Source organism: Podarcis melisellensis, assembly GCF_964234715.1.
Source record: "Podarcis melisellensis genome assembly, chromosome: 4".
NCBI classification, from domain to species: domain Eukaryota; kingdom Metazoa; phylum Chordata; class Lepidosauria; order Squamata; family Lacertidae; genus Podarcis; species Podarcis melisellensis.
The window spans coordinates 71,488,415-71,509,823 of NC_138531.1; the positions used below are offsets into that span (position 1 = coordinate 71,488,415).

At 39.7% G+C, this 21,409-nt stretch overlaps 1 protein-coding gene across 4 annotated transcripts in view; it reads right to left on the reverse strand.

The window, feature by feature from the left end:
* Positions 1 to 21,409, reverse strand: part of DCBLD2 (discoidin, CUB and LCCL domain containing 2) — a 36,394-nt gene that overhangs the window by 8,611 nt on the left and 6,374 nt on the right. For 3 of the 4 annotated variants that reach the window (XM_081908466.1, XM_081908468.1, XM_081908465.1), the window contains exons 2-11: positions 14,357 to 14,584; positions 11,527 to 11,664; positions 10,376 to 10,427; positions 8,817 to 8,889; positions 7,778 to 7,911; positions 6,752 to 6,792; positions 5,452 to 5,667; positions 3,206 to 3,330; positions 1,545 to 1,692; positions 1,038 to 1,163 (exon numbers count right to left, since the gene is read on the reverse strand). In XM_081908466.1, coding sequence (XP_081764592.1) covers positions 1,038 to 1,163; positions 1,545 to 1,692; positions 3,206 to 3,330; positions 5,452 to 5,667; positions 6,752 to 6,792; positions 7,778 to 7,911; positions 8,817 to 8,889; positions 10,376 to 10,427; positions 11,527 to 11,664; positions 14,357 to 14,584 — 1,281 coding nt within the window. Of the gene's footprint in view, positions 1 to 1,037; positions 1,164 to 1,544; positions 1,693 to 3,205; positions 3,331 to 5,451; positions 5,668 to 6,751; positions 6,793 to 7,777; positions 7,912 to 8,816; positions 8,890 to 10,375; positions 10,428 to 11,526; positions 11,665 to 14,356; positions 14,585 to 15,117; positions 15,155 to 21,409 lie in introns of those variants that run through there. The other variant, XM_081908467.1, reaches the window with a different exon arrangement.

The following is a 21,409-nucleotide window of genomic DNA, read 5'->3' on the forward strand; positions in this document are numbered from 1 at the left end:
TCCAAATATTACTGGAGCAAAATGCCTACTGGAGCAAAATACCTCATAATATAATAATATGTAGTGGAGAGGGAGGGAAACTGAATTGTGCAATGGGCTTGATCCTTAATTCCACCACACCTGTGGGCTGTCTAGAACCACCAATCTGTCAAAGTTCAAAAGGCCTCATTGTAACCACCAATTGGCCAATTCCCTTTTACAGCAAGGCCCCAGTTTGAATCCAAACGATAGCCGGCAAACAAAGCAGAGCTTGCTAGCAGTGTCAATCACCTGGCCCTGAGAGCAGGCCCCTCAGCTTCAGTTTGGTCAGAAATGTCCTCTCAGACCAAGTTCAGGCCTAATGAGACCCAAAGGCCCATCTTGATATCACCCCAGCAAAACATCTGAAGCTGAGAATGTTTATTAAATTGTACATAAACTGGTTAGCAGTTGGGTATCCATTTCTAGTTTTCTACTCAAATTTAGCATGCCCTGTTGGCTGTGGTCTAAACCAGCGAGCCTCTTGGGCTTGCCGATCAGAAGGTCGGCAATTTGAATCCCCGCAACAGGGTGAGCTCCCGTTGTTTGGCCCCTGCTCCTGCCAACCTAGCAGTTCGAAAGCAAACCAGTGCAAGTAGATAAATAGGTACCGCTGTGGTGGGAAGGTAAATGGCATTTCTGTGCACTCTGGTTTCCGTCATAGTGTTCCGTTGCACCAGAAGTGGTTCAGTCATGCTGGCCACATGACCCGGAAAACTGTCTGTGGACAAACGCCAGTTCCCTTGGCCTGAAAGCGAGATGAGTGCCACAACCCCATAGTCACCTTTGACTGGATTTAACCGTCCAGGGGTCCTTTACCTTTACCATAAATATCAACTATCTCTGCTACATGAATCTCTGCTACTATATATATATATATATATATATATATATATATATATATATATATATTATTGATAGATCAATATAGTTGGCAATATACCAAAAACATAGCAGGGAATCAATACAGCATTACTATTGACTCTTAGCCTTATGCAATACTATATAGATATCACTACCTTTGGTTACGCTTGGAGCTACTGTAGTGTTCTTGATCTCCGGAGTGAAGGTAGTTTTATCAGTGTGCGAGGGAAAGTCATTGCTGTTCCTGGGTGGTGGGGGTACTGTAGGTCTTGGAGCCCGAACTTTAAAGAAAACCAAAATTTAAAGGTCACGCCATTCGTTAAAGCACTAAGCAGATTCCTTTATACAATGGCCTTTGCATAATCTTTAATATGCTAGTACAAAATTGTTGCTAAGACTTGCTGTGCCAGCAAATGAATGCATGGTTTGCTGCCTAAGAAAACTGTTGCGAGCTGCATTGTGCTCATACTTTGGGAATAAAACTTAAAACGTTGATACAATTGCTGCACAGCAGACAGTCAAGCAATGAAAATTTGGCAAATTTGTTAGTATACATGTTATTCAACAAACTAGGAAGGCACAAACAAATTTGGTCTGTATCACATTCTTCTCCCAAGGCAAGTCATGCTAATATAAAGAACGATAAAAGTTACTTCACTTACCAACACTAAACTGACATCCTAGCAGTTCAACTTTCATTGCGATTTTCTGGTGCCACTTCAAAGGGTTTATTCTAACGAAACGAGCAATAATGGGCGGAATGAAGTTATTGCGGACTTCTTGATAATACCCAGTGTTGCCTTGAAATACCTAGAAAAACAAAATTTGATGTAAAATACATCATTTTTCTAAGACATTAGGAGTTCTGCATTACAAAATACTGCTCCAGGAAAATAAGCTAATACTCATTTTCTTCTGCTTGCCTAAGCTACTCTGGGCAGCAGACATAGAGTTCTCAAAGTACAGATGGCTCTAGTAGTGTAAGGTCAACTAATGAATAACTTATTCTGGGGTTTTTAATTAAATACCTTTTATTGAAAAGCCTTGTATACATCTGCTAAATGACACATTAAATGAGCTCCAACCAGATACTGTGTGTGTCTGTGTGTGTGTACACACACAGACATACTGCAGTTTAAAATGTTCACCTACCCAGTAGAAAGCCCATCTACCTAACCTGCCGTCGATTACACTCAGTTAACTACAAAAGTTTAGGTAGATGTGCTTTTCAAAATTATTATTTTGTATGCCCAGAAGAGGGCAGTCAAAAGCAAGTATTACAGTTCATTTCTGATCATTTTCCTAGTGTACTAAGCACTTAATATATTTACTAATCTAATTTACAGTGGTACCTCGGGTTTAAGTACTTAATTCGTTCCGGAGGTCCGTACTTAACCTGAAACTGTTCTTAACCTGAAGCACCACTTTAGCTAATGGGGCCGCCAGAGCACGATTTCTGTTCTCATCCTGAAGCAAAGTTCTTAACCTGAAGCACTATTTCTGGGTTAGCGGAGTCTGCAACCTGAAGCGTATGTAACCTGAAGCATATGTAACCCGAGGTACCGCTGTACTACTGGAAATACCAATCAACAGGAGTCTCTTTTGAAAAGCTTCCCTATATTTTCGTGAGGTGATAGATACGCAGCATTTATCTGGGGGAAACTGAAGGCAAACCTTCATTGATGTGACCTGCTACCAAAACCTTGGTAGTGATAGAGTCAGATTTGCACAGCATCCAAGTTCACAACCTGTTGCCTTTTCCAAGCACAAGAGGGCAAACTGCTCTACATTAGGTCAAGCAGTATAAATATGTAACGCTGAAACACTTCAACGCAGCATACAATATTAGTAATGTACTACCATCTAACAAATACACACCATACATATTCTTCATTGTGTCAAAAGCCTAGATTCAAATCTCTCCCCCCCCCCAAAAAAAATCCCAGGATCCCATCTCCTCACGCTCCTTCTATGCATGCACATCACACACACTGTAAGCATAGATATATTCCTGGCTTCTGCTGGAATTCTCTCCTCCTTCGATCCAAGAGAAATCCTTCTTTCCTCCAGCCTCTGTTTCTTCCATGTATGCTGGATGGGCTCGTGTGACCCATGAGAGACTAACTTATGTTCCCATTTTCAGAGTTCTGTAATAAGCAGGGTGCGCCAACATTTAGCTTTCTATCCATGGAAGAATGTTAATTCCTCTGGAAAAGCACCTTCATACTTAAGTGATGATTCCAGAATCATTAAACACACACCCAGAGTTCCTATGCACTCCAACTTCATCTTATTTTGCACATAGAATATTGGGCAGGCTTACTTTATCCCTCTCAACACCAGGTTCTTTGTATACTGTCCACTTCTGCCCATCGTTCCTGTACAGAATCCTGTAGGCAGAGACATAATAATGGTACTCTGCTAAGGTGGATCCAGTAGTTATTATACCTGTGGATAAGAAGGTTCTCATTTACAATAAATAGCAAGAGCATTTTTAAAACATTTAATCAACACTGACGCTTGCCCAGCAAAAACAGAAAAGGGAATTACGAAGAACTCTAAAGAAGGATCTTTCCAAACTGGCTCAATTTGCCATGAAATAGCAAATGTGGTTCAGGGTAAGGGTAAAATTCTGCCCATTGGGGCAAAAAAATATATATATCTACATATACACTGATGGCTATAAGCTGGTGATAGCAAACACTCCACTTGGCTTTACAAGCCCTGGATCACAGAAATGCAGAGTTGGAAAGGACCCTGAGGATCATAGCTGTCAACTTTTCCCTTTTCTTGCGAGGAATGCTATTCGGAATAAGGGAATTTCCCTTTAAAAAGAGGGAAAGTTGACAGCTATGCTGAGGATCATCTAGTAGTTCAACTCTCTGCAGTGCAGGAATATGCACCCGTCCCATACGAGGATCAAACCTGCAACCTTGGCATTCTCAGTGCCACACTCTAAACAACTGAGCTATCCAGTCTGACAATGGCTGACCAGAAAGGAATATTGAGGTCAGGGTTGATAGGCCGATGGAAACTTGAGTCAAATAGGTGGCAATGGTGAAAAAGGGGCAAATTCCACGTTCAGGATTGTTAGGAAAGGGACTGAAAATAAAACTGTCAATATTGTAGTCCCTCTCAACAAATCTGTTCTTCAACTACACTTCTAATACTTTATTTAAAAAAAAAAGATATTGAAAGGTGCAAAAACAAATTAATCAAAATGCTCAACTGTAAGAAAAGGTTGCCAGGTTTGGATTTATTTATTTTTAATTTGGAAGGCAAGAAGGAAGGACATGACAGAGGTATATAAATTATGTGTGGGGACAGGAAAGTAGAAGAACCTTCTTCTCCCTCCCTCACAATACGAGAACCTGAGCTCATCCAGTGAAGCTGAAGAATGGGGAATTCAGGACAGACAAGAGGACGTATTTCTTCACACAGCTAGCTCATGGTTAAACTATGGAATTTGCTACCACAAGATGAAGCGATGTCTACCAACTTCAGACTGCTTTAAAAGGCAAGCAGACAAATTCATGGAGGATGATGCTATCAGAAACTACCACCCCCAGGATCAGAGGCAACATGCTTCTGAATTCTAGTCACGGGAAACCACAGCAGAGGGAGATGCTGCCTTCATGGCCTGCTTGTGGGCTTCACATGGACCTCTGGCTGGCCACTGGACAGACCATGACACTGGACTAGACAAACCTTTGTGGCAGGCTTTCCTCCTGCCTTGCCTAACACAGAGCCAAAACTAGCAGAGGGCTCAAGCATCGATCTCTGCTACAAGAGGCCATTACTAATGTAAGGGCATTGCTCATGCATAGCACTGGACTGAGGACATGAACACACACACACTTCTTTCTACACCGAAAAGGCAATATCCGTAATATCTGATTCAGTATTTGTAAATTGTCATGGAGATTTGAAGACCCGAGAGTAAACATATCCTTCCAAATGTCACAAGTATTTTTTGTTGTTCTAATAACGTCTATCTGTTTTGTAAATAAAGCTCCATGTGTTCACTGTAATTGTGACTTCTGCACTTTTATGGCTTTTTAATGCCTGGCATTGTGTTTCAATCTGCTATTGTCCACGGACCGATGTAATAAATGCCATTCATTCATTCAAAGCATCAGGGGTGGACCTTGGTATTATGGTGTCCTGTGTGAGGCCAAATGTTGATGACCCCCCCATACACACCTCCAATAAGGGTGGCAATGGGCTTTGGGAAGGAGACACAAGGCTCTGGCAGAGTTCTACAGCCCTCCTACCTCCTTCCCAAAGCTGGGAAAACACTAACTAGGCTTTGAGAACGAGGCAGGTGACCTCTAGGACTCAGACACAGCCTCACAAACTCCTTCCCAAAGCCCAGTGCCTCACTTGCCCAGCTTTGGGAAGGAAGGAGGTGGGAAGGAACTCCCTTCACCCCTGCACCCGGGGGGGGGGGGGCAAATCGTGTTGCCCTAAATCCACCTCTAGGCATTGGCATTGGGGTGTTTACTGCTAGGAGAGGACTTGTCCTAAAAGGACTCTTGTCCTTTGAAGAATGAACACAGGTGTGCTTACCTGTTATGCGTTGCTCTTTGTTTAGGTCTATTTGCAACCACTGATACTCATCATTGGTAAAAGCTGCCCAAGAGTGTCCAGGCCTTTTCAACCTGGCTCTTTCTGGCCTCCAGGTGCTGGGCTGCCCCACTTGCTCAGGCCATTCTAGAAATGACGATGCATTAATCTGCGAATCAGCAATGACTCCAGACTCCATTCCCAGTGTCCCGTAGCAACCTAAACATACAAAGCGTCCAAGAGATGGTGCAACTTTTATAACACAATAAATACTTAAACCCTTCCCAAGGCCTAAAGACAGAACAGGACCTAGATCACAATGAACCTTGTACTATTTAAACAACATATATTGAAATGCAAGTAAGTTGATTATCTCTCATCGCAAAGGCCTATCTTTGCAGACAATCATTCCAACAAGAGGTGTTTATCGCTACTTTAAGGAAAACATGGACTTTAACAACATTTAAAAAAAAGTAGCACAATTTTGGATCTCCCCTCCGTCCACATCTAAATTGCAAAACACTTTGCTCTGGGATGTTTAGTGAAACCTCCATTTTGGTGTTTAGTTCTATGGCAGAAACCTTTCAATTTTGCCATGCATTTGTTCTAACGTAGAGATAAACCTCTACTTGATGCTTGTGTGTATATATATATATATATATATATATATATATATATATATATATTCATAAAATTTGTGACCTACTTTTCATTATAAAATAATCTCAAAGCAGGGTACAGCAGGTAACACACAACAAATTTAAACAAGAAAACGGTAAAAACAGGTGAGTGCAAAAACACAAGAGTTAAAATAGCTGTTTACAAAGTGCAACAATATTGATTCAGCCAAAAGCCTGGGTGAGAGAGTGGGTCTTCTTCAGTTGGTATTAGAAAGACTTGATGCCAAATATATCTGAGTGGGGAGGGAGTGTCACGGTTTTTATCTGTAGCACCACTGCTTTTATAGTATCATTTTTTAAAATGGTTGGTTTTAATTGTTAGCAGCCCTAAGTGGTAAGCACCGGAAGGGCACGATACAAACATTTATCTAATAATAAGCATATTTGATTCTGAAACAGAATGAAAAACTTCACAGATCACTTCAAGGAAGGGGATGTAGGAGAGTGGGAATGATTATCTCCTTCAATAACTGAGAAGGAAGGCGAGATAGTTCAAGACCAAAGTTGGAAGATCTCCATTTAGCCACGAGTTTATGTTGGCAAGGGATCAAAGAGATACCAGGCTAGATAAGAGTATAGATCCCATTAAACACAAAGGGGCAATATAGAGAAGAAAGGCTTACCACTAGTTTTGAAAGTGAAGAGACCTGAAGACAGTGCTCCTCTGTGTAAAAAACAAACCAAAGACACCACAAAACTACATCTTTAGTTCCAACAAAATGTAACATTTCCCCTTAATTTTTCTCTGTGCGTGTGTTCTATTACAACATCATTCAAGGGTGAGGTGTTTCTGTAATATAGCAGTAAACTCACTACTCTTGGCACGCTATTCTAATATCTATGGGATAAAAGCTGCGCAAAAAATTGATCTAAAAGACTTCACCCTGGGAAAGACTCATAGCTCAGTGATAAAGCATCTGCCTTGTATCCTCGTCATCTCTAGTTGGGAAGAATCCTGCCCAAAAACCTGAGGACAGTCTACCAGCCAATATTGAGCTAAATGAACTGACGGTTTGGGAACAAAATTTCCAAGATAAAATAAGAAAAAGCCAAATCGCACAACTGGACATCCAGATTGGCATTTGGAAAATGTGGATATTCAGGAGAAGTCATGCAATATTGTATTCACCCTGAGTAGTAGTAATAATAATAATAATAATAATAATAATAATAATAATAATAATAATAATATACCACACTAAATCTTAATGCATGACTTGCAAGAAATATGGACAGTGGATAAAATGGTCCATCTATATTTCCATCGAAAATCTTTATGGAGTGTGTGAAGGCTTTTTAAATACTGCCCATCTCATATTTTAAGAGTTAAAGAAAAGGAATGACAACAAAAGTTGGCTATGAACATGCTGCATTCATGATAATCAGCAAGAAAGAGAAGGAATTTCATGAACAAACAATGTTATGGAAAACTGCTTTAAAAAGAGATATTTTCACAACTTTGCAAGAGCAATGCTTCATTACTTATAGGCCAAACTATCTAATAACACTACAGGAGCACTGCAGCATAATAATTTAACTGATATCCTTGCCTGAACTTAGCCTTCATATTTCAGAACTAAGTGTTTACCTGCAATGATGTTTTAACAATACAGAGAAGTAGCAAATGAAAAGCAAACATATCGACTTACGCTTTTGAAGTGACATTGTTAGCCAGAGAACCTTCATAGTATGGAATGCCTTTGCTGATTACGACATTGATCTGACCTCCTAGGACGTTGGACACCACTCCTGCATGCACCCCAGCCATGCAAATGGAGGAAGACTTAGGAGAGAAGATAGATTACTTACTATCTGATAGCACTTCAACAGTTTTCAGTAGGCTAAAGAAGCTACTGCTAACTATCTGGTACGTATTAAACTTTCTTTTGCAAAATTCTAAGCACGCAAACTCTCCCACTCAATCCAGATATAATTCTGTACCAGAACAGAAATGGCTAACTTGTAGCATTCCGGATGTTGCTGGACTAAAACTCCAGCCATCCCTGAGGATTGATCATGCCAGCTGAGGCATTTGGAGGGCCAAAGTTAGCTAGCCTTGGTTAAGAGATATTGTCACTGAAAACCTATCTACAGCAATGTGCCTTGAGTGCTTAACATATTACAGTGGTACCTCGGGTTAAGAACTTAATTCGTTTTGGAGGTCCGTTTTAACCTGAAACTGTTCTTAACCTGAGGTACCACTTTAGCTAATGGTGCCTCCCGCTGCCGCCGCCACACAATTTCTGTTCTCATCCTGAAGTAAAGTTCTTAACCTGAGGTACTATTTCTGGGTTAGCGGAGTCTGTAACCTGAAGCATCTGTAACCTGAAGCGTTTGTAACCCGAGGTACCACTGTACATGGGTAGGCAAACTAAGGCCCAGGGGCCGGATCCAGCCCAATCGCCTTCTAAATCCGGCCTGCGGACGGTCTGGGAATCAGTGTGTTTTTACGAGTTGGATGTGTGTTTTTATTTCAAATGCATCTTTGGGTTATTTGTGGGGCACAGGAATTCGTTCATTCCCCCCAAAAAAATATATAGCCCAGCCCCCCACAAGGTCTGAGGGACAGTGGACCAGCCCCCTGCTGAAAAAGTTTGCTCACCCCTGACATATTACAAAGCCATAAGCTGAAAACCACAGTTGAATACCTAATTAAAAGTACAAACAACCATTCTGAAGTTTACTTACATCTCTGTAGCCGTGAGGAACAGTCCCAAAAACATCGGTAAAAGGAAGCACACATCCAGCTGGGCAATATTTACTGTAAGAAACAGGAATATAAAAGTAAGATCTGCAAACTGCCTTCGAGTACAAAACTGGAATTTTTAATAGCCTGTGTGGTGGACTTCCTTCCTTATGAAGTGGCATGTCAAACATACTACTACTTCACAAAAGCATGCCAAAATACTTAATATCTGCCAGAGTCAGAAAAATCACATGCCCAAGAGAAGACTTTCATAGCAAAAAATGAGTATGTAGCTAAAAGTGTTGTGGGGTTTATATTTTAAGTAGACTTAAGGAAGAATCTGGCTCTATAAAAATTGGGTAATGCATTTTTATTCTATTTTTTTATATATACTAAACACATCAAATCTGCACAAATCCTTGTGGGTGTGCATGTACACTTAAATGCCTCTATAGTGCCTTATTGTGAATTGGCTTAGTGTACCTTATGCTTAAATCCTGGAACTCTAAATAAATCCCATTACTTCAGTGGAATTTACAAAGTAATTACATCCAGGTCTGCACAGCAAGTGAAAACTGCCAAGCTGCAAAATTTAATCAGGAAAGTTAACTGAGCAAGTTTAGGGATCCATCTACACAAGTCTAGTGATTTAAGGATGTTGTGGGGGAAGGAGACGGGGATATTGCTACACCATGCATAATATTGTACTGCTGAAGATGCCGTGCCTTGTTAAGATTACTGGCATGAGAGATTACAAACATTTTTAGGTACAAGAAATAAAGACTTACTCAACTGTATGTAAGCACAAATTATATGGGGGGGGAATACATATTAATTTCTAGGTGGACACACTTCAGACCTTGAAAACCGATCATTATGAGACCTAATGCAATCTACCACATTTTAAGGGTTAGTCCATGTACTAATACTCCAAAATAATGGATCACAAGCATTGAAAACATATGCCATAATTTCTATGGTGACTAGGAGTCCGCCTTCTTAATGGACAGCCTGGTATTTCAATAAATAATACTGTCTGGGCCAGTGTCTGCTTTTCTGTAGGTCTGGTTCCAAATGTACAAAGAAGACAGGTGGTGATCTATTTTTACTTAAATTTTTAAAATTAAGTCCCACTGCATGTATTGGAGCTTCAAATGGCCCCTGCAGATGACAGTACATAGTGCCCAAGTGCACCCTTCCTGGGTGTGGAATGTCCATCCTCTGTGAGTTCAGGCCAATATGGGCTGTGTCAATTCTAACCTGGGCTCAGGGCATTTGTTCTGGAGACAACCAGGTACTTGGGATTATGACTGCAGGGAGAGGACGTCCCTCACAGAAGTAGCTAGGTGAGGTATAGAACACTCCTTCAATTGCTGCCTTCTCCCAAGACCTCTGGATTAATTAAGTAAAATGAACTGGAGAAACTGACATGGAGAAGAATCAGGGTAGGAAATTAATTGGGGTTAAATTCATTGAATATTGGGTTGAACTGGGGATGTGTTATAGATCAAGAATTATTATCAAATTATTATCAAAGTATTAAAAAGAGACCAATTCTTACCTGAACTCTGGTTCAGAAAACTGACTTGCAGTGTCTAAACACGTTATTAAATCTAGAAATAAAAACACAGTGAAGAGATTGTTTTTCAAAAAGCAGGATGTCTATAATTAAGGGATGAAAAGTTTGAAGTAAAATTGATCTCCCTGAATCAACTCATCTGCAATTCAATGTAGTATGAGGCACTTGCTGCAGTCTGATAATACATCAACATGAAATAGTTCTTTAGCAGCATAGTAGAGAATTGCACATTTATAATTAGCTAGAGAGCTAACAAGATGTATCGGATTATGAAAGTATTCATTTTAAAGGCTCGGGGAAAATCCTGGAGTGAATGTGGCAAACATTAAATTAATCAAGTGAAACGAAAGCATGCTTAAATAGTTTGAAAGAATATACTACCCTTCAGCAGAAATTCCAGGGTAGCTCACAAAAAAGTCAAATGTGTTTAAAAAGCCTGAGAGAATAAGAATAGCCCCCACTGACACCTCCAAGCATTGCTTGTGCACGGTGGGTCTTTATGAGGGGGGAGGGAAATACACAAATGGGGCACCACTGCAGTTCATATTATAATCATTACCCACATCTATCCCATACTGAAACCAGCCCAAACAAAGCAACAAAGGGGAGGGAGCACTGTAGTCTCACAGATCAATCCTATGCATCTTTACTTGAAGTAAGTCCCATTGAACACAATGGAACATACTCACATACAAGCGATAGATGGGATTGCAGAAATGGAAGAGAATAGGCAAAAACTGATGTAGCTGCAATGCAATAGTTGCTATCTGTTAGGAACCCCAGGGACTTTGTCCACTTTCAAAAAACCCCAGCTCTTTCGTATTTTGCATTGTTTTAAGTTTTTTTATATTCAATTGTGTCTGTATGCATTACAGTATACTGCCTTGATGTTTTATGAGTGGGCCATTTATAAACTTTATTTGAATCCCATATTGTTCTGCACCATATAAACCAAGTTATTATGCATCTTACTCTGTCTAGACGTGGTTTTGTAACCATCCATGCTTAATTCACTTTGAATAATTTATCAGTAATTGGGTAACAGAAAAGTAAGAATGAATTACATGCGGTAAGAAAGCACACTTAGTTGTGTGGAGTGCTTACATAGCACTAGGTAAGAAACATATAAATACCTGTTTTGTCAGTGGTTGAATAGGATGCGAGAAACCCATGTCCATAGAAGTGTATGCCACTCATGAATTGTACTGTAACTTCATTACCCTTTGATTCATTTAAATTCTCCATCTGTAAGCCTAAACCACAGTATTTTCCTGCAAGGAGCAGGAGGAAGACAGTTAATAAGCATTTATCGATTTAGTATGGATTTGCACATTCAGAACGTCTTTGACAGCTCAACGAATTTCTTATCATCCCCATAGTTTCAAGGCATTCAGAAATCCCAAAGCTAGGGTTTGTTTGAGACTAAACCCATATCCTAAATCTCCAAAAACACAAATTATCAGGGTGGCATCTGATGCTGAAGGAAATGAATTCTACTTGTACAGTAGGACTTCTTCCTTTCCACCCTCTATGTGCCTTTCTTAAGAGGTTCCCTGGCCCTTTAGAGCAGAATTTCTTATCATCTTGCAAAGGGGAGGAATGTGAAATCCTGTTTCACAAGCAGATCTGTTCTGCTCATGCGAACACAGCACTGGCTACAACCTCCAATTCTGAGATGAAACCAGGACACAATTATTAAGGAATACTGAAGGCATGGTGCAGAGCAATTTTAGTACACTTCACCATCTCTACAACTGCTACCAAGTATCCAAATAATTACTATCCAGTCTCTTTGCCAAATACATGTACACCAATAATTTTACATTGTTTCCTATGCATTGTTACTCAGAAGGAATACCCACTGAGTTCAATGGGACTTATTCCCTGTTAAGCATTAATAGGACTGTAGTGTTAAAACTATTTGTGCAAGTGAAAGGGGTTGGCATGGATTGTGGAGCTGTTCTGAAGAACCAGTCACTCTGGAGTTTCCTTTTTTTAAAAAGTTCCCAGCATCAACAGAGTTGGCTTCAATACTTCATTCAAATGCTAACGCTCTTACACCACAATATATGCTACATCTACTTAAAAGTTTAAATCCTCCACCAGCCCATTATCTGCAGTCAACGTACTTCCACTGACTCTTATTTCTAATATTCAAAACTTACACTGGAAGTTCAAGGGGGGGGGAGTGGCTGCCTGTTTTAACCTTACCATTATTTTTTTCCAAAAAGCTCTCTCTCAGCAGAGCAAGACACACACACTGCTCAATATCTTATGCAGCCACACTAGCTGGGAACAGCTGAGAGGTAAAGGGAACAAAAGTAGATAATTTATTTGGGCCAGTGAACTCAACTTGTAAAAGTGTTTAAGCCCTAATCAGGACTGGACGTTCCTTGCCATTTAAGGACCTCGTGTTTTCTTCCCTTTTTTACGAGTGAGCTTAGCTCACAGCAAGTCTAAGTTTTCATGCAATATCTAAGTAGAAGAGTCACCAAGCTTGATAAAAGCCTTCACGTTACAGATGTCGTGCAACCACATTCAATCTTCTGTCTAAAAATACACCATCAGAAGTAGTATCTAGGTCATGGGTTTAGAAGGAAGAAAAACAGTGCAACAGATTTTTTTTTATAAAAAAAAATCAACAGAGAAAATGTCAGCTCTGTTGGTATCAATGACATTTTAAGTCTTTATTCCACTCTCCCCTCCCTTTTTTTGGCAGCATACAAAGACGTTCCGAGCACAGACTAAAGGTTTATTAAACGTTTCACAGTCAGAGATACAAAAGTAATAAAAACCACAGGATATTACTGCCACTTCATATATGTCAGATTTACCATCATATTGACAAATTTACAAGAGAAAGAATACGTTTTAAAATCTTACAAAAATGCAGTTTGGGGAGTGACTTCCTTTGCCCTGCATATAATGTCTGTGCTTCTCAATCCCCAATCAGAGAACCATCACCATCTTTCTCTCCCAAAAGCCAGGTAACTTTATCACCACTTAGACACAGCTGCGTTTTGGCACAGAACAAAATAATGCCAGATACAATTAAAAAGGATACATTTCTCTATGCAGTGCACATTAAAATTTAGAAGACCAGGATCCTTCGACCAAAAAAGAAGTTGGAAAACAAATGTTTGCCATTATAAGATTCCTTCAAGCTCCTGTTTGAAAGTTCTAGCACCACAGCTCATTTGTAGAGTATGTGGTTCAATCCCTGGTGTTTTTAGATAGGGATTGGAAAGATTCCCATCTGAAACTGTGGAGAGCTGCTGCCAATCAGTGGTGATGATTTAGAAATTGATGGAACAATGAGCTGAGTCAGTATAAGGCAACTTCCTGTTTCCTATGTTCCTTTATCCTCTTCCTGATCATTTGAACGCCTTAACCCTGAGAAATTAATGATGAGCATATCTCTCCTGAAAGGCCAGTCCACACACTTCTCTTTTAGTTGTACAAAAAACATCTTACACATACATCTAAAAATGTAAAGCATAGGTGTTAAACTTATGTTTGGAGATACGCTGTCATAATGCTTGTGTTTGCAAGCTCAAGTCTGCCACGCTCATGCTTTACAGAAGGGCTGGCAAACCTAGTGTTGTCCAAATATTACTGGACTTGATCAGCCCCACCAAGCAAGATATGAATTGTACTCCAGCAACATCTGGAGGGCCCAACTATCCAGGGACACCTGTGACTGGCCAAACTCCCTCTTGAGAGCTCACCTCTGCAGGTTTTCCTCCATAATGTGTAAAATGGCTCTGATTTAAACAAACCCAGAGTAAGAAATTGTCCAATACTGATTATAACTAAAAAAATAATAATCATTAGAATCAAATTAAATTTCTTCTCAAGAATGGATCGTGCAAATAATTCAGACATGTTTTTACTAAATACAAACAAACCATAAAGGAGTATTTCCCCCCTGTTTCGAACAGCATAACAAGAAGAAGTTCTTACCTATTTCTGTCCTTGTGGGTCCAATTCCATTATAAACTCTCACGTAATTAAAATGGCAAGAATCTGAATCGTCAATATCGAAATCCCCAAATTTGAGCTGCACTCTCTGCTCAGGCTTTACTCGAATCTCCCATTCACACACAGTGCTGTTGGGATAGGCGTGTGGGTAGTTAATAGATGTAAAAGTCCCACTTTCAGGACCTAAAACGGTATGTCCACACCCATCACCTACAAAAACAAAGATTGACCTGTAGTGTGGCTTTCTCATGCATATGCTACTTTTAAATCAAGAACGGGATTCGAACCCACATCTCAGTACCAGTGTCAAAGCTGCAACTCTGTGCAAACTCACCCAGGAGCAAGCCCCACTGAACACAGTAGCTTGCCATACAAGAGCAAACATACATAGAATTGTGCTGCATAGTAGCATTTCAGAGTTCAGTGCCTTATTTCTGCACTGGCTCTAGGCTTCTTATTTTTCATGTATAAATTCTGCACAAGGGAATATAAATTAGTAAACAGATATGCAAGTATTCTAGCGTTACCCTCAGGGTATAAAAGCACCCTGAGGAGGACAAGTATTCTTCTTCTTTTAAAAAAGGCAATTCAGAAGTCCAAGTTTAAATAATACATAATAATACATATTCCTTCTCCCCCTTTAATATAAACTTCCTCATGCAATTAATAAATACTCAGGTAACTTCACAGCTGTTGTGGCAATGAGGGGGCTCTGTCAGTATCTTAAGGGCTCTAAGACTCACCACAATGAATCTGGTACTGCATGTGTGGGTCTGGAAAAATGCCCTCTGCCAGCTGTCTGGTGGGTAAGCGGTTGGTAAGTCAGTTAAACTACAAGTGGGTGGCAAACTATGCTGAATCCCATTGAACAGGACAAACAAACCATTTGAAGGCCTATCCCTATAGCAGAGATGGCAGCAACACCCAGTGAAACCTTTGTGATCCAGAGTTGGGTTAATAATGGTCACTCATGAAGATCAACTAGCAGTAATCAGTTGGCTAGACATATCATGGATGAGCTTGTTTTAAATAGGTCCAGCCTGCCTTTGTTTGTTTGTTTAAATGTTTCATAAACTGCTTAGTGCTTAAGTTGGGACAGGAACCAAACCAGGGGAACCCGAGGCAATCCAGTTGCTGTTTTTCCCTGAGTCGCTTTCAGAGTCTTTTACTCTTGAACGTCAACAAAATTAATGTGGAAATTTAAACAACCACATATCAGACATCTGACTGGTTGGGGCCTGCAGAGGGAGGCAGGGTGGGTTGTGGAAGAGATTATAAAAGGCATCCTTACGAAACAAGAGGTTGTCACGTTCCTTTTAGACCTCCACTAAAAAATGCAATGAACGCCGGTGACCCTTTTATATTGCCTGGACTCAGCTAAGCTGAGGGAATGTCTTTCCGCATACAAGATTTTTTATATGGAGTACTGCTTGGGGTTCCTCTTCTTTGGAGTTTAGATTGGCAAAGACCCAGGCAGGGTTTTGTAGCCATGACCCTTGGATTTTTCTCCCGCATCCAGATTCTTTTTGGGAGGCGGGGTGGGGGCAGGTGCTAAGATGTTCTTTCTCTTTTGCTTCAAGATGTAACTGAAAACATTTAATCTGTGTAATGGTCTATTTTGTGGGGGTTTGTTGCTATCTGAGCATATTTTGCAGCTGACTTTATTTCTTTAACCAGAACATAGTGCTATACCATTTCCCCTGAAACCAACCTGTTTCAAGCAGGACCTGGCAAGGGGAATGCTTCAGAATGGCTACCAAACACCTCTGTTATGAGCTGGAAAGACTAGATGGAAAAGTGCTTACATTACCCTATGGGACATGCTCAGGAACACTGCCTGCCAAAAAGATGGGGTTCCTTTGTTTTTAACCTCCATACATTTGGGCTTCTGCATATGCTCTCAAATGTGGGGCTGAAGAAACACATTGGAAAACTTAGTTCTATATGCAGTATCTATACTCTATCCTCCTATTCCCAAATACTATTCACTTCACATAGTAAAAGATACGGCATATACTGTAATTGTCAAAAGGAAGTTTTCTGCAGTTCAAACTACTTTCTGAGAAGATGTTTATGTCATGTTTATGTCACGAATCAGCAAGTGTTGAATCTGCCACCCTTAAAGAACCCTGTGTCAATTTCATGGCAATGGAAACGTTAAACCCTCATGACTAAATAATCTATCAAGTATAAGAGCATAATATACCATTGACAGTATTCTGACAAGAAAGCTAGCCAGTGCTTTAAAAGGCTCCCTTTAACCTTCTTGGGAAAAACCAAATGCTTGTATTGATTGATTTATTCTGAGATGGCTTCCCTGCATAGTTTTGTTGTTCATGCTGGCAGGGAGCAGAGCAGGCAGAAGAAAAGAAACATGATTTGCTACGAATTATTTCATTAAAAGGGTCTGCATTCCTAGTAACTTATGCATTTCATGCCAATATAGTTTGATATGAGAAGTTAACGTTCTGATGCCAGAGAGCTCACTAGATAGAAAAAGATTACTTGACTGTAATTAGCCTTTGTGAATATGACTGCTCACTTAATCACACAACATATGGTAACCTTAACGTGATGCTAGCAAAGACTAAAGAACAAGTTTCACATATGACCCTATAAGGCAGTGCTGGACATATGCTTCCACATCAATCCTAAATCTCTAAATGCCAACCAACCTATTGTAGTAAAAACCAATTTGGCTGGCTTTATAAGAGGATCGGACAAATTCACAGAGGATGAGATTAATAGTGCCTACTAGCCGTGTTGGCATGTTTTATCTCCACTGACAAAGTCAATATGCCTGTGTATTCCAGAAGCTGCAACTCACAAGCCTGTTCCAATCAAGCCCTGTTTGCAGGCTTCCCACAGCCATCTAATTGGCCCCTATGAGAACAGAACGCTGGACCAGGTGAGTTACACTCTTGATTGATAGTTACAGAAAAGAAACCTCACTGTCTTTAGGAGATACATTCAGCCATAGAGATGGCGAGCTCTTAACTAGCAAGCTTCCAGCAAGATGCAAAATACTCTCCCACAAATTATTCAAGATTTGCTAATATCATGATTTTTTTCTGTTATTTATTGGCCGGTTTTAAACTACAGAGTACCACAGTTCTCATGAACACTCACTTGTGTTTTTTTCCACATAGCAATGCAAACACAAATTCTTTAAAGTTCCCATTGAGGATACCTTGCTGACTGAGAGTGAACCGAGTTGCACTGTGACTCAAAGTTGAAATCCCCTTTGTGCTCATTACCAAATAAGGAAAAGGTGCTCTCAGTGCAATCCCTGAAAACAAGGCGCCTGTTATATGGATCCTAACAACTAGAAACACACCATGAGCAAGCATGCAGACGGTATTACTTCCCACATACAGGTGGGAGAAAAAGCTTCTTCTCTATCTTACTCTAATCAATGAAGACAACAGACCAGAAGATTGCAAGGCAAAAGTTATTTGCTGCATGGCAATGGTGGCAAAGCATTAGAAACCCTTTCACAAAATATTTTTTGTTGCTAGGGTAATACACGTGGCCATATTTTGAACACTGGCAATAGTTTTGCTTATTTACTGTGTACAGTACTGCAGATATACTATGCAGCTTGTCTGTTTTAGCCTATGGTTCACGACACATTAAGTTATCAGTTCCTGTTTCTGAACCTCCTTGAGGACAATCAAATTCTAAGGAGCAGGAGGCTTTTCTCATAACTTAGGACACACTCTGCTTTCAACCATTTATTAAAACCATACTGGATTGGTACCATATTAGCTTTGGTGCCATATTAGGTCTCCCGGGCAGCATTTTGAAAAATGCATATTCCTGTGATTGCAATTTGTTTTAACTATTTTTAATTTCTCAATTTTAAATTGTTATGATGCCCCTGGCGATCTGCTAGTGCAAGGTGGGTAATAATAACACGAATAATTTATTGCTTTATTGCTGGCTGGTTTTTTAAAATGTGCTACTTCTGTGGCAGGGTAAGCTAGAGGCTTTCCTTGCTAGTCACCAGAATCATGTTTCTTGCCATTCATTACTTGAGTACCCCTTTAAATATTGAACCAGACACATCAAAGTTTTAGCAAAATAAGATTTAAATCTCATTGTTGACACTTGACAGATACTCTATATAATTTTCAATTTAGGAGGGGACAAGATGGCAGAGGCATACTGCCCAATGCAGGGTGCAGACAACGTTTAAACAAGCTAGCTTTGTAAAATCCATGGTTTGAAGTTGACTTGTTTAGCAATTAACCATTTGCCTTTTATTTCAACCAGGATTCTTTGCCTGCATGTAAAACTAAGGCAAGTTTTGCTTTGGTACTCATCCAGTGAGCACCAGTGGAAGCACTGCAGAAGTCCATAGCCCAACTGGGCGGGCGAGGGAAAGGGGCCTGGTATATTCCTCAAGTTCACTGAGGCATATCTACACAGCAAACTATGGTGAAAACCACCCCAGTGAACGCACCCACAATATAGAGCTGCTTCACCTTCCTGGCAAAGGCATTTCGGCCTGTCCCTGGTGATAGTTCAGAAGTTCAGTTTGAAGTTCAAACCAATATCTGGTATCCATCTGTCATATCAGCTGGCATGAATTAAGAGGCGCCCCAAGATATGCAAGTGCAGCAATAGCTGTGGGATATTTTGAAGAGCAATACAGATGGCCAAGACCCATCTGGTTTTACAATGGCTGATCTTGGCTTGAAACCCGTGGAACGCTTGCATCCTCTGCTCACCCAACTTACATAAGGGTTCAAACCAGACTACTATTGACTGGAGAAAAATGCACGAAGTGGATTATTTTTTTCAGATGATCTTCTAACCAATATCTAAGGATGGAGCACAGATTTTGCAGTTTCCCATAAAGCTTCTGCATCAACAAAAACTGGAACGTTCCTGGAGTTAATATAGGGTTGAACCAATGATGGTCTATGAATGCGCTTCAGGGAAGCTTCCAGCATATTTAAATAAGTGATTATAAACAGAAACAAATCTGAATCTGTATTACCTTTTTTAAAAAAAGGATGTTTTTGAAAAATGGAATCAGACTAGATCTGGAAATGCTCTATTAAAACTTTATGGGAGTTAAAAAAATAAAAATCTTATATCTACAAAAAATGTCAAGTAAAGCTGTGCTCTTGTGGTGAAATATTGGGGAAAGGTGGCAGACCTGAGTATATTCAGAAGAACATAAGAAAGCCCAAAAGGTGATCTAAGTCCAGCATCCAGGTGCCCATAGAAAATCTGCAAGCAGGACCCAAACGCAACAGCATTCTTCCCACTTGCAGTTCCAAGTAACTGGTATAACACGAGGCATGCCACTTTATTGGAGGTAGAGCATAGCCATCATGGATTTTATCCTTTTTGAGGTGACCAGAACCATACACAGTATTTAAAGTGCTGTCACACGGTATCATGGCACTATGATACAGTGGTACCTTGGTTCTCAAACTTAATCCGTTCTGCAAGTCCTTTCCAAAACCAAAGCGTTCCAAAACCAAGGCACGCTTTCCCACAGAAAGTAATGCAAAATGGATTAATCCGCTCCAGACTTTTAAAACAGCAATTTAACATGAATTTTACTATCTAACAAGACCATTGATCCATAAAATGAAAGCAATAAACAATGTACTGCAGTCACACAATCAATCAAGGTTCCAAGGTGTTTGAGAACCAAGGTACCACTGTACTGGCAGTTTTGTTTCCAACCCGTCCTAATATTCCCTGGAATTTGCCTTTTTCACAGCTGCCACACACTGACTAGACATCATCACTTGAGCTATCCACTACTAACCCAAAGTCTCACTCCTAATCCGTCATCGCTGTTTCACAACCCATTCACTTATATGTGAAATTGGGAAGAAAATTGTCTCAGTGTACTTCTCCTTACACTTATTAAGTAATTTGCCATTTTACTACCAGTTCTCCCAACTTGGAGAGATCCTTTTTTGGGCTCCTTTTTGTTTTAAGCATAAAATAGTTCGGAAACTTAATTGGATATAGTGGGGGAAAGAGAGCATATGTCCCAATCACAATCCACTTCCATGGCAAAACTCAAATATCTGTCATTGTGTAATGCAGCAAGAACAAGTCACTGATTTTTTTAATATATATATATATATATATATATATATATATATATATATATATATATATGAGACATATTATTTAAAAAATATGAAATATTACATATTGCACATTAAAAGCAAAACATAAAAGTCCCAAATGTGTAGAAATGTTGCATTACAAAATAAAAACTAAAATAAAGTTTAAGAAGACTCGTTGAGTGTTCTCTGGATTATGGGCTTACATACAAAGCATACACAAATGCAAAACTATAATACACATTGTCATAGTTTTGCACAGTGTATCTGTCACAAGTATTTTTCAAAGCCATGTGTTTTGTATCTGCTTTGTTCTTGCAAGTCAGTATTAGATTTAACAACTAGGTACTCCTCAGATCCTCACAATAGCTAAATGCCTATTCAAAAGAAGACGTTCCAACTATGATCCATAGAGGAATTTGACTGCAATTATACCAGCTTTTTCCAAGTCATGAAGTACACTGAGAAATAGCTGTAACTACATTAAATGGCATCTCAAATGTGGATTTTCAGTCCAACTCCACAAGGCCATTAGTAAAACAACAACAACCCCAAACTTGCATAATTATAAGCAAGAAGGGTCTTTGAAATTTTATTTATGCATTTATTACATCAAATTTACAACCTTTCCTTCCTCCACAAAGGGTTGCCTCACAATAATAATAAAGATTGTATTGTGGTGCATATTCACATTCTGATATTCAGCTGCCACACATTGTCAAATGTGATTATTTTTTTTTAAATGTTTGTTTATAACAGTTTAGGAAACAGTTTGGCTTCCAGCTTTTAACAGACAGCTTTTCTAGAAGTGTCTGTTAATGAGAAATGTGAATGCACATGACAGCTGAGAACAGATATGGATATGAATACACAAAATCTGCCAGGCAATCTGTAGCAAGTACTTACAGAGTTAAGATTCACAGAAGGTTCATGA